At 30.6% G+C, this 18,058-nt stretch overlaps 2 protein-coding genes across 3 annotated transcripts; both read left to right on the forward strand.

The window, feature by feature from the left end:
• The first annotated feature begins 2,631 nt into the window (after nucleotides 1-2,631).
• On the forward strand, nucleotides 2,632-4,013 carry LOC148231138 (uncharacterized). Its single transcript, XM_088194296.1, has one exon. The coding sequence runs from the start codon at nucleotides 2,692-2,694 to the stop codon at nucleotides 3,982-3,984; it is 1,293 nt and encodes a 430-aa protein (XP_088050422.1). The 5' UTR covers nucleotides 2,632-2,691; the 3' UTR covers nucleotides 3,985-4,013.
• Nucleotides 4,014-11,395: 7,382 nt separating this feature from the next.
• LOC148231139 (inositol-tetrakisphosphate 1-kinase-like) lies at nucleotides 11,396-17,211 on the forward strand. Of its 2 annotated transcripts, none has more exons than XM_088194490.1 (5): nucleotides 11,396-11,691; nucleotides 11,760-11,858; nucleotides 11,933-12,030; nucleotides 16,197-16,496; nucleotides 16,568-17,211. In XM_088194490.1, exons 1-5 carry the CDS (start codon nucleotides 11,551-11,553, stop codon nucleotides 17,058-17,060), a joined length of 1,131 nt encoding a protein of 376 aa, XP_088050616.1. In that variant the 5' UTR covers nucleotides 11,396-11,550; the 3' UTR covers nucleotides 17,061-17,211. The 2 variants fall into 2 exon arrangements, with proteins under 2 accessions (XP_088050616.1, XP_088050618.1); XM_088194492.1 differs by having other exon boundaries at nucleotides 11,933-12,010.
• Nucleotides 17,212-18,058: the final 847 nt, after the last annotated feature.

Here is an 18,058-nt window from a genome sequence, read left to right on the forward strand (position 1 = left end):
CATCGTGTTTCTTGACAACTCCTGGACGAAATTATGATCAGAAAATATTGTTAATATTTGTTTATTTTACTTTTTCAATTCAATAGCCCAATTTGAAGCAAACTATTAATAAAACAAATTTGGTCGTAAAATAAGAAATGCACTTTAAAATTATATCATAAGGCATTGGCGATAAGACACAAGTTAGCCGCTGCAGAATATGTATTTGGTTAAAGTCACCACGCCCTGCTGCCGCTTCTCCTCGGTGTTGCCTGCTTAGCTCCATAGTTGTCAACAATATCGGTCCACTGAACTATGAAATGCCATTTTTTAAAATACATACACAAATAAAATAAAATTACGAATATGCAACAACCGCTACGCTCCCACTGGCTACTGAACTTCATTTTATATTTTTTATGGATTTTAATAGTAAAAACTATAATTGGCATTACTATTCTTAATATTGGCCTCAGTATCTTCGGATTCAATATTACTTTTTAAGGCTCTTCAATGAACATATTTATTGTTTTTCGGTTGCTTATTTTAATGCATTGTTTTTGATAAATGTATCATAAGAATCTGCTTCTGTGGTAACTACACCAAATGAGATAATATTGATTCTTGGAAGATAGAAGGTATGATTTGCCTGTAGAAATTTTTGGCCAAACTCTAAAACAAAAACAGCAATTATTTTTAAAGTCCACTAATTGTTATAGCAAAATATTATTAATACATTAAGTAAACAAAATATTCATTTTATTTTTGGATTTTAACCTTTTAAAGTTATATTAGAACGCATTAGAGCAACCTGACAAGTTGTGATAGTCGAATTTGTGATAAAAAATAAGTAAAAAAACGGTTTTTTAGTAAATTTATTTAATATAAAAATTAATACAGCTAACAGTATATCACAAAACAAAATATGCTGTTATATTTTTAAATTTATTCCATAAAAAATAATTGACGACCTTATATGCAATATTCTTTTAAAAAAGGAAGTACAGCAACTACAGCGTCTAAAAAATATGTTAAGTATACGATGGATGTGTCATAGAAACTGAATTTTTTTCGTAATGTTGATGACGAAAATCTCAAAGCAGTGGATGCAGAATTACACATTATAGAACATTTTTATTTTTATTAGTGAAAGTGATACGAACCGTTTTAATTCATTCAACTTTATTTTCCATTTTTTGCTCAAATTGGTGATCCTATTTAGCGGCTTGTTGAAGTTTTTCGGTAGTATTCACTATTTATTTCTTCACTGCCAGGATTACTGTATCATCAACGAATGTTGTAATTGTGACTTTATTTATTTGTGGCAAATCATACGTGTATAACAAATAAAGTATCGGCCCTAGGACTCTTCATTGTGAGACTCCAGTCCACAATTCTTCTAATTTTTTATTTTGTTTAATTATGACCTATAGTGAAGGAATAATTAAGAGAGAAATCAGACCAACTTTCAGCAACAAAGCAACAGATTGGGAAAGCTTCCGAGTAGAATTGAAAAACAACATTAAGTTAAATGTGTAATTAAAAAAATAACAATTCGAGGAAGAAACTAAATAATACATTAAATAACATAAAAAAACAATATTAAATAACTCACCCATAAGGCAGTAAGAAATAACTACACAATAGAGATAAGAAATCTAGTAAATGAAATGACGTCAAACCAGAGACTCTAAAGATAAAAATATTCTAAATAATAAAGTACAAAAATCAAAAAGAAAAAGTCAGAAACTAATGGAAGATTCAATAAATAATTACCTAAATAATTTCACAGCAGATAAAGATACAGAATATTATTAATGGAAGGCAACGAAAAGCTTAAAAAGACCTATAGTCCATATGCTGCTAATCAAAACGATAAATGGAGATTGGGCGAGAGATAATAAACAAAAAGCCAACGTTTTGTGATAAATTATTAAAAATTAATTAGGACAAATCATAAGATTTTTGCAGCTCTCACTATTTACTTAAATTGTTTGAAAATGTGAATCAAAATTGAGTAATGAAATAGTTTTGCTTTTATTTTTCCTTGAAACAGATAAAAAATCATGTAATATATTATTTACATATTGTGGATTTTATTATAGTGAAAATGTTTTCCTTAAGGAATTTAATATTTACTATTGCTTGTTTTTAAAACGCTATTAACATTAATAAAAAAAAACGTTCTTCAGTAGCATTGAATTTTATGTAATATTTCTCAGATGCCTTCTAATTGTTTACAAAAAAAAACTTTGACGACACGACAGCAAATGACCAAGGTATTGAACAAGGTAAAGGACATTTGAAAAACAACCATAGACTCATTGTTGCGTAATTTATATAATTTTTATGATCTATGAAATTTACTAATAATTAACTAAATACACATTATAATTCATACATTATATTTTATAATATTAAACATAATTTTTTGCCTCTTTTATTATTATATTATCATATATTAAAAACTAAAATAAATAAATAAAAACAATCTTTAATGTCAGAGTATATTTAAATGTGATAAAAATAATAATGTATATTATAAACTTATTTAATATTAAAAAAAATATATATTTAACAGCGTCAATCTGCGCCAATGCTTGTAAATCACGAGGATGACCCGTTATACGAGCACACAACTGTCTTGTATAAAACCAGATTCTCAAGACAAGAACCCGTCAGTGTTCATCCGTGTTGCAATAGTTTGCGGTCATGGAACTGTGGCGGTTGATTTTCGTACTCACCCTAACAAAGGCTGCATTTTCAGCCACTATTTCCAAAGAGAACAAAGAGACTGATAACACAGCGTTCACATCTGAACTAAATGACGCTTTCCATATTACGGTGCCGAAATCCGTAGATTTCGTCGAAAGAACCGAAGATGCTGTTAAGCCGATAGAGGAAAAACCGAGTAAACCAGTTGAAGTTGCTGACCCCATCCCCCCGCTTGCTGTCGTCGCAGAGCCAATTAAAAAAGTTGAAGATAAGAAAGAGGATGAGCCGTCTTTGAAGCAAGCTCCGGTTCCAGCTCAAGATCCGGCGCCGGCAAGTCCAGCCAGTCCAGTGAGTCCAGCGAGTCCACCGAATCCTCCAAACATCATCCAGCAAGGCATTCAAACTTTACAGCAAGGTATTCAAAATATAACATCAGGCATTACATCGATTGTTAATAGACCAGCCAGCGATAATGCATCATCCCCGAGCATCTTACAAAATATTCAAGGCACTGTCCAACAAGGCATCCAAAATCTCAATCAAACTATTCAAAGCATCGTGAATCCGGCGCCCGCACAAGTATCTAGCGATTCGGTAGATGCTGTAACGCAAAGACCCGGATTTATTCAACAAGGCATCCAGAATTTGCAACAGGGTGTACAGCAAGGCATTCAAAATATCACACAAGCTTTCCAAGGTCTCGTAAACAGGTCGGGAGAGGCTAATGCCACCGGTTCGACAGGTATTTTGCAACAAAGCATCCAAAACTTGCAGCAGGGCGTCCAGCAGGGACTCGCCAACTTGAACCAAACGTTTCAGAACATCGCTCGTCCTTCTGGTGACACCCCTAGCGTCGTTCAAGTCGTTCAAGCAGGAATTCAAAACGCGACAGCTGCTATTCAAGGAGTCGCTTCTTCCGATACACCAACAACGCCTACATCTACCAATATCTTCGCTCAAGCCATGCAGAATTTACAGAACGTCCTACAACAAGGTATAACGAACTTAAACGCCAGCATTCAAAGCATTTTAAACCCTCAACAAACAGGTTCGTCAAACAGCCCAAATTTCATCTCGCAAGGTATTCAGACTATCCAAAGTTTCTTAGGCATCAGACCACAGACAAGCACCACTACTACTGGTATATCGGGAGCTAGAGACACCGAGCAGCTGGGAGAAAGGATCGAATCTCTAAACTTGACTCTTCACGAAGGAATAAAAAACATAACGGACGCACTACCGGCTTTGTATAGGTCTGGTATTATCTTAGACACAGATACTACATCGTAATTTAAAAAATCAAAGCAAACCTGTCGAAATTTATACTATGTATTATTTATTTTTAATAAAAAAATATTTTTAAAATAAACCTGAATTTTTTTATTAATTACCTTCACCTACACATTTATAAATTATTATTGATCTACGCTATAATTCGATAACATAATTATTTTTTAATATTTTTGAGTCAATTAAAACACATTTAGATACGGTATGATTTAATTAACAGTAATCAATACACATGTTAAATTATTAATAATATAATAATTTCATTAAGACTTTACAAAGGTGTAGTTATATACATTAATATATTTCTTAAATTGATTTATTAATAATAAAAACCGGAATAAGTATAGTAAGAGGATGTACTGTTAAAGTAGAACGCCTAACTGGTTTTCTATTTATTTATTACAAAGAATATTTATTTAAAATATATTATCTATTATATTATAGGTTACGGAAACAAAGATATCTAGGTCACACTCTCCATTAATCAAGTCCTCGAAAGCGAAGTTTGTCGTTGTCTAGCCTTGAACTAAACTTTTACAAGAAATCTTCATGTAATTTTATTTTTAGTCTCTATTAACACGACAATGAAAATATAAATAAATTTACATTTGATTCTTAGTGGATTAATAGAAAATAACTTATGAGCAATAATAATAAATTAGCTATAATATTTTTAATATAAATCCATTTATTGGAGCATATTTTTGTATTAATAATTTACATATATATTATAAATCGGTGCAAACATGGACTCATATACATACATATGTATGTATGTACATACATAACACGAAACAATTAAGATTAAACAACATAAAGTGGCTCAGATATAAATAAAATATATATCATCTCATATGAATTGTTCCAGCTTTTCGTAGTTATCAACGAAAACATTATTGAAAATATCTTTTTAAGGTTGAGAGCTAATTTTTATGATGATTTTTGTATAATGGCTTTTATATGAATGCTCAATTTCAATCTCAAGTAATTTCTATATATCAGAAGCTTTTAATCGTATCAATGTTATGTTTATGTATTTTTGGTGTATATTAAATGTCAACATAAAAACACAAATATCTTATAATTACAATTTGTGGCATTTTATTATCTTTTTATGGATTAATCTTAAGTTACTAATGAATAATATAATGTCATGTTTAGAATCAGCACTAAAATTGCATAAAAATCAGTTAACAAAACTAAAACAATTCTAAAAAAATTGTTTTTCATATTTTTTTTAATTATTTTTTATTTTTTTTTTCGATTAAATTAAGACCATCGTGGCCTAACAGGTTACCCCAATGCGCCACGATGGTCGAAAGCAAATTATAAATTTATAAAACATAAAAATACGTATAAATACATAAATATAACAATACTTAAACATAAAAAAAAATTATAAAATATCAAAATTAAATGATACAAACTGGATCAGATCCTCGTAGCTAACATTAAATAAGTCAATATGTAATGCCAGCATATTAAGGATCCGGATGGCCACAGCTATAGGCGAGTCGGCAAGTGCGGGTGTCCTAGCCCTGACGGCCATCAAAAGAGGTCTCGATCGTGATTCTCGAAAATGTTCCGGAACCCAAAACTGGAATTCCTCGAGAATAGCTAGATTGTCGACAGTGCCTTTTAGTAATTTAAAAAAATGCTTAGCGACGTACAGCTTTCTGCGAGAACTCAGCGAATCATATCCCAACGCTCCTAAAAGAAAGGCGCTGGGATATAAGTACGGATAATAACCAAATGTTCTTTGTAAAGGTATCTTAAATACATTTTTTTAATTTTTTCAACTAAAAGGAAATATTTGGCTATTCGGGTATTCCAAATTATAGATCCTGATTCAAAAATGCTACGAACTAAGGTGTCATAGAGGATGCGAATAACTGACGGATCGTCAAAATGAAAGGCATTCCTCATAACAAAGCCGAGCATCTTGGAAGATTTATCACAGACGTCGTGTATGTGTAGAGAGAACCTCCATTTGCTCTCGAAAGTGATTCCGAGATCTTTAATGGAAGTTTCTCTAGTCAAAATGTTACCACCGAAATGGTAGAAATAAGCTGATGGCGAACGGGATCGAGAAAATGACACAGTATGGCACTTTCCGACACTAAAGGGAAGACGGTTAACGGAAGCTCATCTCCACAGAGAGTCTAAATCACTTTGTAGAGAAAAGGAGTCCACAACAGATCGAATGCATTTATATAATTTTAAATCATCTGCGTACAAAAGAAAACTTGAGTTTGTAATTGCTGTATTTATGTCATTAAGAAATAAAACAAAAAGCAGAGGGCCCAGATTGGATCCTTGAGGAACCCCCGAAGGGGTAAAATATTCTTTAGACAATCGTCCACCATAGGTTACAAACTGTCTACGATTGCTTAAATAACCCGAGAATAACCGAGTTAAATTATCTGAGCAACCGAGGTTCGACAATTTTTTTAATAATAACCTATGACAAACTTTATCTAAGGCTTTCTCAAAATCTGTATACACGACGTCTACTTGAATTCCCGCATCGAGAGAAGTTGTCACCGTTTTGGTGAACGACAGAAGGTTAGTAACAGTGGAACGGGTAGGACGAAACCCGTGCTGTTGGTCTAATAAAACTTGCCGAAAGTAATAATAGAGATATTTATGAATAATTATTTCAAATATAATACACCTAATTCTTTTTTTACACGGTGGGTACGTTCCACAAAAAACCGTGTAAAAAAATGACAGAATACATAGAAAAATTGAAGATTGGTTCCCTAAATTTAAAAATGTATATATTAAAAAAGTGTATAAAACACACATGTCATACATTTGGAAATTTATTGTCTTTAGAAATTTAGCATAATCGTGTAGATATTTAACAAATTGTTTCAGTAAATATTCATTTATTTATTATAATACTGTATCTACGCCATTGTTGTCGTTAATATTCACAATGCACAATTGGATATCGCGTAAGTATAAATAGCCTACTAAAAATTAAACCAGTTCATCTTTTATACAGTGATTAAACAATTATCCAGAAAGATGAAGTCGATCGTTTCCTCTCTACTATTGATCGCCATAATAGTGGCCATAGCTGATTTTTCTGCTGCACAGGATAACAAGAATAGCGAAGTTGAACTGAAAGCCATGATAAAGAATGTTTCCGAACTGCAGTCCGAATTAGTGAAAGACTACAATAAAACGGTAAATGTATTGTCGACCGCTTCGAATGAATTGCTTGATGTCGGTTTAGTCATAATCAATTCAGCACGAAAAGCAGTTTCCACTTTCTTCGAAAATCCGACTAGTATGAATAACGTAAAAATTTCCTTGGCCGAATTTCTGAAGACCATTGTGAAGCGCCTCAACAGTTTGTTGGACTTAATATATAGTATTTTGGATACACTTCCCAAGAATCGCATTGTTAATACGGCTAAATTAGCCACCAGTACGACAAAGATGTTGATGAACACTAGCACGGATATGTTTCTCCATCACTTAGAAACTACAAAGAAAAGTTCGAAGAAAACCACAGCTGTACCTCCACAAGGTTCGAAAAAATTGGCCAGCTTTCTACATGGTTAAACATTGAGTTAAATAAATGTATCTGCTCTACTGATGACAAACGGCAAATGTAAAATTATATGTATATACTATATAACAAATAAATTAATTCAATTGCAGCATTATTGTTTTAATCAGACTAATCGATAGTAATAAGCATATATTTATATTCTTAAGTACTATTAAGGATTTTATAATTATTTTGTGGAAGTCTACTCTAAAAGCGATTTACAAATTTGTACTACAGCAATACCTGTAGATGTACATATCGATGGCTTAATTTTTATTCCTTTCGCGGTATTCACTTTGAATAATCATATGCAGGCGCGTATGGTAAGATGCATTCGCTTTCGCTCGCTCGCGTGCTAAGTGACGAGAGTGAGAGAGAGATAAGGGCGTGCGTTACATGCGTTCCGCACGCCCACTTCTTCTCACTCACTCTCGTCACTTAAAACGCGAGCGAGCGAAAGGAATTATATCTCACCGTACCCACCTGATCATATGGTGACGGGTGGCAATTCGTCGTTTCGTTAGTTGATTTAATAATATCAAAAAAATATTCTTGCAAAAGAAGAAACGGATCTTTTAGCAACGATTTGTTAGAAGGTCCGTTTCTTCGTCCAAAAAAAAATTAAACAAAACGTTGTCAGAAGATCTGCGCAAACAAATAAATTAGGGTAATCGTCTCCGGGTATATAAAATAAGAGGGGTAGCGCTCCGGTACTTATTTTGTAATTTACTATTGGTAAGTACACTTTTGTGCGGTTAAGAAAAAAAACATTTTTTTAAATACTCAAAATCAAACATCGCCATCGTAGTGTGAATGATAGGGCTAATATTACGACTTCTAAGAAGTACACCAAAATCTAATTTTGACCAATAGAAGAGCGCAAAAAACGATTATCACTTCTCAGAAGTCAAAAATCCACGTCAAAAGCAATAAAATCGTACTGTCATCTTCGCAGTGGGTACTAGCGTTCCCACTGCGACGGCGCCGACACGATTTTATTGCTTCTGCCGTGAATTTACGACTTCTGAGAAGTGATAATCGTTTTTTGCGCTCTTTTATTGGGCAAAATTTGATTTTTTTTTTATTTGATCGTTTTTGCGCTCTCCTATTGACCAAAATTCGGTTTGAATATATTTTCAATTAATATTTGCAATATTAATATAGAAAAAATAATGACATTTTATAGTTAATGCATTTATTCGGTAGTTAAATGTGTTACATTAAGTCGTAAAGAATGATATAAATAATTTTATATATATGATAAAATTATCTCTCTGCAGTCTGAATTAGTGAAAGACTACAAGAAAACGCTAGCAGTGTTATCGAGCGTTTCGGATGAATTGGTCGACGCCGGTTCAGTCGTAATCGACTCAGCCACAAAAGCAGTTTCCAATATCATCGACAATCCGACCAGTATGGATAACACAAAATCTTTTTTAGCCGAATTTTTGAAGAGCGTTGTGGTTGAACTAAAAGCTTTGTTGAAATTCATCAATGGTATACTGGATACTCTTCCCAAGAGTCGTATTGTTAATACGGCTAAAATGGCTATCAATATGATGAACGATAAAAATAATATGATTATCCGATTCTTGGGTTCTGAGAACTGGCCCTGATTTATCTTGTGCAAATTTTGTCTTAAGACTTAAAAGTGATTTTACACTTTTACACATTTAAAAAAATGTTTAACTGCCTTTTCCTACTATTGTGCAGAAGACATTACATTACAGAAAAACGTTTCCTAAAGATAAAAATATCAATCGTCATCCCTCATACTCCTATAAAACTTTGTATTTACTCTAAATATCTCAAAACCACGTTTATATCAGTTTACATGTTTTTGGCTTGGGGTTCTTTGTATATGTATGTACATATATAAATACAATATTTTTAATATTAGGAATTGTTAAGGATTGACAGTTTCTTCAGCAATATACTATAGCAATACCCGTATATGTAATTGTTGCCACTTATTGAAGCGATTTATTAATGTCGTTTTAATCAATATATCTACAATAGTTGAATTTACCAGTAGCAAACTGAAGACTATTGTTCTTAATAAATCCATTATGCAATCAATTTGCTGAACTTTATAATATTCGAAAATATTAAGCGCCTCAGTTCTAGTTATTTATATATTTTTAAGTTACGCATCGTCGAACCATAATAACGCTAATAACACAAATTATTTTTTTCAGCGGCTCAGCCTTGACAAAAGTAAAATTCTAACAAATATTTGTTAACATTTTTCCTATGAGTCACTTGGCAAGAATAAGAACTTTGAACGACCAACACCGGTGAAACAAAATGTATACGGATATCTTATTACGGCAGATACTTTGTTCTCTTGAAATTATTGGTGTAAAGTCTAACTGTGAAAAAATAGTAATTAGGAAAATGGCAAACATGTCAAATGTATTAAAAAATAGAAGTGAATAACGGTAAGATGAATAAATGTAGTTACTTATTTTAAATAAAATTATATAAATATAAAGTCCATTGAAAACTTATTACATAATCATTGAATGCTTAGGCATATATAAATTTCTAGAAAAGGTCTACTTTAGATACTATGACAATTTCGTGATGTATGTACATACATAAGATTTTTTGTGATAATGATATATTTGTGATGGACGCTACAACATTTAATGAATTAGGTTTACTGCTTTATATTACCTTGTGCATTCTACAGTGGATTGATTGATTTATATTGCCTTGTGCATTCTACAGTGGAATATATGAAAAGGAAAAAGTTTTTTTATGTAGAGACATCTCTTGAATAAAATTGTAATTATTTATGTAAAATATAAATATATTGCTAAATATTTTTATTGAATTATTATTTTTAAACATACTTTATTTTATATATTGAAGCTACAAAACTGTGAAATAAACTAAGTGGAAAAATTATAATTAATTTATAATTGAATGAAAAACATTATTAATTCTTTTGAAATATTGTGTTATTTTTTTACAATTAATGTAGGTAATTTAGAATTACAGTTGATTGAATCTAAAACTATATTACTACGTTGAAACAATAAAAACTTATAAATGTATCAATATTCTGTGTATTTTGGATACTTTTTGGGCTAATATTAATTAATTTAAAGTTTTACCCTAGCAAGTATTAATGGCTAGACCGCTTTTTTAATAACATGATAAAAAATATATAAAATACGGTTTTAACGTTTCATTACAGGGAGCTAGGTTTTATCACAAAATATTATAACTATAATAAAGAGTGCAATACAATGGGATACTGCGGATTTGTTGTAATTAATTACTAACACAGTGAAGTTCTTGAACCCGGCTTATATTTGAGACCTGACTAATAATCGAATACGGCTTTTTCTGATAAACGGTGTCTTAAATTGTAATAAGAATGTAAAATAAATGATAATTCTTAAAAGTTCGTCGCCGTAATTAAATTAATAAAAAAATATCTCAATTAATCGATACTTTAAAATAAATACAATATATTAAAATTTTTAAAGACAGCGCCGGTGCTAGACTGTTAGATATTTTTGCACTATTAAAACTTTAGGTAATAATAAAAACTTTTTGTGGACAATTTCTAAGCAAATGCGGGATCTACAATGTAGTACATAGAAAAATATGATAAGGGTGCCGTATATTTTTTAATAACTATAATGTGTTTTAAAAATATTTTTACGTTTTAAAAATGCGTGAGGGTTTTTTAATTTAAAAATTAATTTTTAAATTGTTATTTTACCGTAAATTTCCCTTCTTAAGAAGGGAAATTTACGGAAGTAATGTTGGTCGATTTAAGTTGCGTTACGGCCACCGATTTAAAAGAGAATCGGCACGCAGTGAAATGTCAATTGCGCTTGGAACACCGAGCGCTTTGGTGGCGTCATGTTTTACGATCCCAGCGATCCTATCGTAGAATTTGTGACATAACCCGTTGATTACACAACGCAGAACTCGGCAACTAAACTAAACATATTTTTTATACAACTTTAAGTATTATACACATGCCTGTAACTGCCCCATTAGTGATGGGTGACGATTCAATTCGCCTCATCGGTTTTTACCTCTACGACAAAAAGTTCCATAAATTGCGATGGGACGACCTTGTGAATGTGTGCAAGAAGCACGGCTACGAGCCCAGAAGAGTAAACGATTTTTAATCGTCACTGTTAACGTATTTTTTAGTCGTCATAACACTGAACGCAATTTTCAGATTGATATTGAAAAACCACTCGAGGAACAAGGGCCGTTCAAGGTATTAATTCATAAGTTAACTGATATACTACCAGCTTCCGATTCAGGCGAACCTAAGGTATATATATTACTTATATTTTAATCATTAAATTTTACTTAAAATAAAATAATTGTTTTAATCAATTTTTTCAGTCAAGAGAAATTATCAAAAACGTTGAGCAATACATATTAAAAAATCCAGAAATGGTAGTAATTGACCCGATAGACAATGTAAGAATTCTTTTAGATAGGTACGTGTGGATGAAATATTTTATTTGGCACGTAATATTACGCATGAGCAATTTCACGAAATCAAGTTCTTTGTGTGAAAAATGTGATTTCACTTTGTAACCATAATGGAATTCATACAGTGCTAATTAACATTTATGTGTCCGTTTGTGGTTAACGACATACAGGTATAACAATTACAATGATTCATTACCATATACGCACTGTGACTAATAGCGTAAAGTAACACAATTATAATGGTGATTCATATCTCTTATTGCAGGCATAAAAATATTTTTTTTATTCATGTATTAAATTTAATCCATTTGAACTGCACATTAAAACCGCTTAACAAATATTAAACATCTAACAATGCAACATAATTTTATAAACTAACATAAACTTGTCACGTACATGAATAATTACGTCGTTTTGTTACTATTAATCAATTCAGTATTGTATTACGTGATTATATCTTGAAATTCAATATATGTTTATCATATCATTTTTTCCCATCAAGGTCACTTTGAAATTAAACAGATAAAAAGTACTTATTGCCCTTGATGACGAATTTACATAAGATATTTCAATTCTTATGTAAATTCAACTGCATTATTAGTTTTTCCCTAAAATGTTACGGTTTTAAGATATAGTCGATTTTGTAGATTGTGCAATAGTTTGTTATAGTGTTCACAAAAATACTACAACTCAATTTATACGTTGATTTCTAATCAGGATAATGTATAGTTTTTAGCTACTATTGATTTTATTTCTAAGAACTTTTGCTCAAATAAGTTGTTACTAATTGTCAGTTGCTTTTTTGCGCAATGCTCTTACAATATTGCGCTCGTAATTTTTAGCATCACGCTCTCAGCTTTCAGTAATAATACTTTTAATGTATGCTTATAATTACAACTTTCATTTGATAAAGTTGCAATATATCAGAAGACGTAATTTAAAAAATCGCATATATTTTTAATGGGCTGTAATTAAGGTTCTCAATTATTTGTAGTTTTCAACTATTCGAATATTGAATAAAAAATGGATGAAGTGTTCGAATATATTTGTAATTTTTTTTCGGTTTTTACTGATATTTTTTATCTGATTTTGTGCAAAAAATTATTTGTCTGTAAAATATTATTTAATTAAAAAATAATTATTAGTTAATAATAATTATTTTAATTAATCAATAATTACTTTCTTTTTTTAAAATATATTGTGCGAATTACTGATAAGTGAGGGCGTCAAAAGGAAAATACTTATATATTATTACATACTTTTTTTAATCATGAATGTCATCAGCTGCATTGATTTAATTCAGAAAAAAATATGGATTATTTTAAGTATATAATTTTATCTTATTTTTTGTGCATACAATAGCTAATAATAATTGGAACATATTTGTTATACATTAAGATCGGATTTGCATCAGTTTATTTTTGTGCGGATTTGCATATAAAGTTATAAAACTAGAAATAAATCAACTGCGATCGAATTATTGAATCGACTGAAATAAAATCTTTGCATCTTGAAACAACAAATACTAAAACGTAACACCGACTTCACAAAAATTTTCGACACACACCCTTTTTTGAGATAACCGTTAAACGATAATAAAGAGTGGGCCTTTCCAACGTTTTGTTTTGTTCAACGAACGAATTCTACGTATTTCGGTCATAGTAGACACACCGATAAACATTCTATTCACAAATGTTTTTCGAAGATGTAAAAGCATTTTAATTGTTAAGAATAAGTGTCAATGTTTCGCACTTTGAAACAAAATAAAGGCACATAAAGGACAATGAATTTTGGAGTGGCACTAGTCACTAAAGTATACAAATTGTTTCATTCTAAGATTTTTTCAAATTTCATTTGAGATAGTATAAACGGATATTTTTCGAATATTTATATTGTTGAAAATCGAACGAATAATTCGAATAATCGATTATTCAATTGAGATCCCTAGCTGTAATGTATTTGCATCAAGGGCAAATAACATTTTTTTTATAATGTGATACATCGATATATAAAAATTAATCCCAAAAATCAAAGGGTTAATGATGCTCAATTCGAGCTATTTGAATATGTTTTTATTGTGAATCTTTTATTAAAACATGACAGACGTCTGCCCAATGCGTTAAAACGGAGTAGACAATCAACAACCACTATATATAAATGGGATTTGAACCCATTACTTCAGATAAAATTACAAATAGTACTGGAAAGACAGGCGAGCTCTCCTCATCTACCATTGGTTACAGTTAAAACAATAATCCTTTTAATAACGTCTATAAATTTAATATACGTTCTTGAATCAACATATAAAATTCAGTTTCAATCTTTCTGTATTATGTCATACGTGCAAATTGATTGTTCATAAGAATATTAGAATGCGTGTAAAATATTCTATATCTTATTTTCTGATATTGAATCACTGATAGGCACATAAAATGTATAATTTTACAAATGACGCATATTTGCGTCATCGGCTCTTAACTATATTTCTTTCGAATGACACCAAATAATTGGTGCTAAAATCAGTGCATATCATATATTATATATATAAGTGTGGTCATTTTTTTTGTAAGCGAATTATTAAAAATATTTAATTATAAATATATTAGGTAAAATGAAAATAAATGTCAATTTTTTTAGTTAGAAAAAATTATTTACAAAAAAAAATATACAATATTTATTCCGAAAAATAATTTTCATTGTTATTTTTGATATTTTGAATCAATTTACGTAATTTTTCGATCTAAAAGAGGAATCCAGATGCTTTCAGACATCTGTTAAATTGAAATTTTCTTTTCGAAGCTAATGTTTCATAGACGGGAATAAATTATGCCAGAAGAATAAGGCGGATGTGGTAAAAGTTCTAGATCCAGTTCCTTTATTTTGTTCTGTAATTGCGTATGGTCTCGCATTATCGTGTTGTTTTTTTAATACTTCTGCATTTAATCTCTAATTGAGTGCAATAAAGTTCGGCTGTGATGGTCTGATCAGGTTTTAAGAATTCATAATGAATAACACCCAAAATATTCCTCCAGACACAAAAATATCCTTTTTTAAAGTCAAAGATAGCATGGTAAATGCCATTGTTTTTTATGTGGATTGCTATAAAGGATCTATTTTACGTTTCATTGTCTCAGAAATGGATCGTTTTCATACCTGTTTAGCAGCGAAGAACAAATTGTCAGGCGATAGACTATGTGGTACCCAATCTTCTTGCCTATGTTTTTTACTGAGCCTTTTCAAATGATATTTTTCAGTCGAGCTGATACAGCCAATCTCTTCTGCTAATTCGTTGATGGTTTTGCGTGGATCTGATTCTACCAGTGAACAAACTGACATTAAAAAACATAAAAATGACATTATTTTTTGCTTAGCTAATATATATTTTTTACTCAAAAGAGCAGTAATTATAGTCTAAAATATAGCTTTAAACGTAACAAATATGTACGTTGTATGATAATCAGATAAAAATAAAAACAAATGAAATAATATCTATAGAAAAAAATAAGGCAAGGCAAACATTATAAATAAAACATAAATAACCATTATAATAACTGCCTTATAATCTTACTTCAGTTATATGTTTTAAAACCAATTTTTAAATATTTCCTGTCTATTCGTGATGATCAACAGATATTTTGGATTTAAAGACCCATTGCGAATTTGAAACAATACTTATTATTGTTTGCAGAAGACATTTTTATGTTTAAAAATAAAGTGAATCTAGATAATCATACCTCAAAAACAACACTAATACTGCCCTGTGTACTTACGCGTATCGGTACATCCCCCACCACTACTGACTAATCACAGGGCAGACATTTTTGAGCGATGTTATTGACTTAAAAATAAGTTTACTGAAGATTCTAAATTGGCTTGTAATTTTTCATATATTTGTAACAAAATTTTTGTAAATCGCTATTGTATGTATAATGTTGGTTCCGAGCGGTATCTTATCACAGCATTGTAAGGAAATATTTTACTATCTTTGCATATATTTACCATTCATACTGATAAAATTGACCAAAGAAAAAACTAGATATCCTGGCGATAAACTGATTATTAAAATAAACTCTTAATCCATTATTTCAAAAATTATTTTTTTATTTTAGTAATATTTTTTTATTACATAATTAATTGTATCATTCTACATGTATTTTATATTTGTTTTCAGATATACATATTATTCCTTATTGGAGAAACAACCGATACTCATTTCCAATGGTGTGTTCACACCGACATTTTGCCTTTTAACGTCAAACGTTCAAAAAGAGAATATGAACATTATGAGAGCGCGCGGTGTTACATTCCCGTTAGTCTGTAAAACTTCATTGGCGCACGGTTCCAGATCCGCACATAGGATGTCTGTCATATTCAACGAAGCTGGACTATCACACTGTAAACCTCAGTGTGTTTTACAGAGCTTTGTTAATCATAATGCAGTATTATATAAAGTGTTTTTGGTTGGAAACCGGTAATATTTCAATTATTATTTCTAATAATATATTTTTATTAATATGTAACTTATCTATATTTGATTTTTAGATATCATATAGTCGAGAGGCCAAGCCTTAAAAACTTCTATCCGAGCAATGACAAAGAAACTATTCACTTCAATACTGGTGAAGTATGCAAAGCTGACAGTCAATCAACTCTGTCGATCTTAGATCCGCACGAAGTGAACGACACCGAAGACAAAGTCGGTTTAAACGAAGCAATAATAGAAACGATTCTTAAAGTCTTGCGTAAAGAATTAAACTTGACATTATTCGGAGTCGATATTGTAATAGACAACAAGACGAATGCTTATGCAATCATAGATATTAATTTTTATCCCGGTTACGAGGGGTTCCCAAATTTTTTCGATCATCTTATTGAATGCATCGACGATCTTTGTAAAAATTTAGATACCAATGAGAAAACTTTACACGCCGTCTTGAACGAAGGCGGCGATTCTCTGAACAGCAACGGTTTCATCCCGAACAAGAATAATAAAAGCCAACAGTGTTTAATTAATGTGCGGGACGTAAATGTGTAATTTTGATATGTTCTAATGCATATTTACTGTATTTGATATATGTATTATTATGTAATCGAGTATTTTATACTGCAAAGTTTATAAGACTGAAAAGCCCTGTATTAAAACTTTTGTTTAATTTTTTTTTTTATTAAACTATTATTCTTTTTAATATTTGTTTTATTTTATCCTCAATAGTATGTTAGATATTCATGATTTTTTAATGTCGTACATACACATATATTAACGCTTATCTATCAAGATAAACTAAGATAAAAGTAGATACAGTAAATTCTATCTTATCAGAAGTAACGGTTATTTGCTGTAATACATTGTCCTTTTATTAATGATTTTTAACAATAATATTTAAAAAATAATTAAATTGAAAATCATTATTGTAAAAAATGATAATTTTTAAGTACATATATTTACAAGGCTGTGGAGTCGTTAAAAAAACACGACTCCGACTCCGATATTTACCAACAACACGACTCCACTCCGACTCCGACTTCGACTCCGACTCAAAAAAGTTTAATTTTATCAGGTATTTTTGGTGTTTTTCTACACGTTTAATATTCATACGCTATACACATTCATTATAACGCAATTAAAAATTCATAAATTTCATAATTTAAAAAATGCTCGGAGTCGCTCATTTTTCACGACTCCAACTCCGGCCAAAACACCACGACTCCACGACTCCAACTCCGACTCCGACTCCGAATCCACAGCCCTGTATATTTATGTTAAACTAACAGTAAATAAATTCAGTTTTAATTAATTATTTTATTAATAACACTGTCTACTAGCGCCACTATGCGTTCAAATGTAAAATTATTTAGCTATAAAATAAAACATATTTTTTTCATAAATCGATTGGTCTACAGAGCATGTTTTTTGTCTATGAAAATATTTTTTATTTATTCGAAGTGCTCGAATAATTGCCAAGTAATGCGCAAGCAGAAAAATTAGTAAAAAATACATTATGTAAATATTTACATAAATTTTATTATTGGAAA

The sequence above is a fragment of the Plectrocnemia conspersa genome, unplaced genomic scaffold (assembly GCF_051122295.1).
Source record: "Plectrocnemia conspersa isolate PC_06_02 unplaced genomic scaffold, ASM5112229v1 ptg000010l, whole genome shotgun sequence".
Taxonomy (NCBI): domain Eukaryota; kingdom Metazoa; phylum Arthropoda; class Insecta; order Trichoptera; family Polycentropodidae; genus Plectrocnemia; species Plectrocnemia conspersa.

Excerpts from the sequence above, each read along its gene's own strand:
- LOC148231138 (XM_088194296.1), top strand. The coding sequence starts at position 2,692 with ATGGAACTGTGGCGGTTGATTTTCGTACTCACCCTAACAAAGGCTGCA.
- LOC148231139 (XM_088194490.1), top strand. The coding sequence starts at position 11,551 with ATGCCTGTAACTGCCCCATTAGTGATGGGTGACGATTCAATTCGCCTC. Across the intron at positions 11,692-11,759 it reads ACGGCTACGAGCCCAGAAGA|ATTGATATTGAAAAACCACT; the intron begins GTAAACGATTTT and ends CGCAATTTTCAG. Across the intron at positions 11,859-11,932 it reads CCGATTCAGGCGAACCTAAG|TCAAGAGAAATTATCAAAAA; the intron begins GTATATATATTA and ends CAATTTTTTCAG.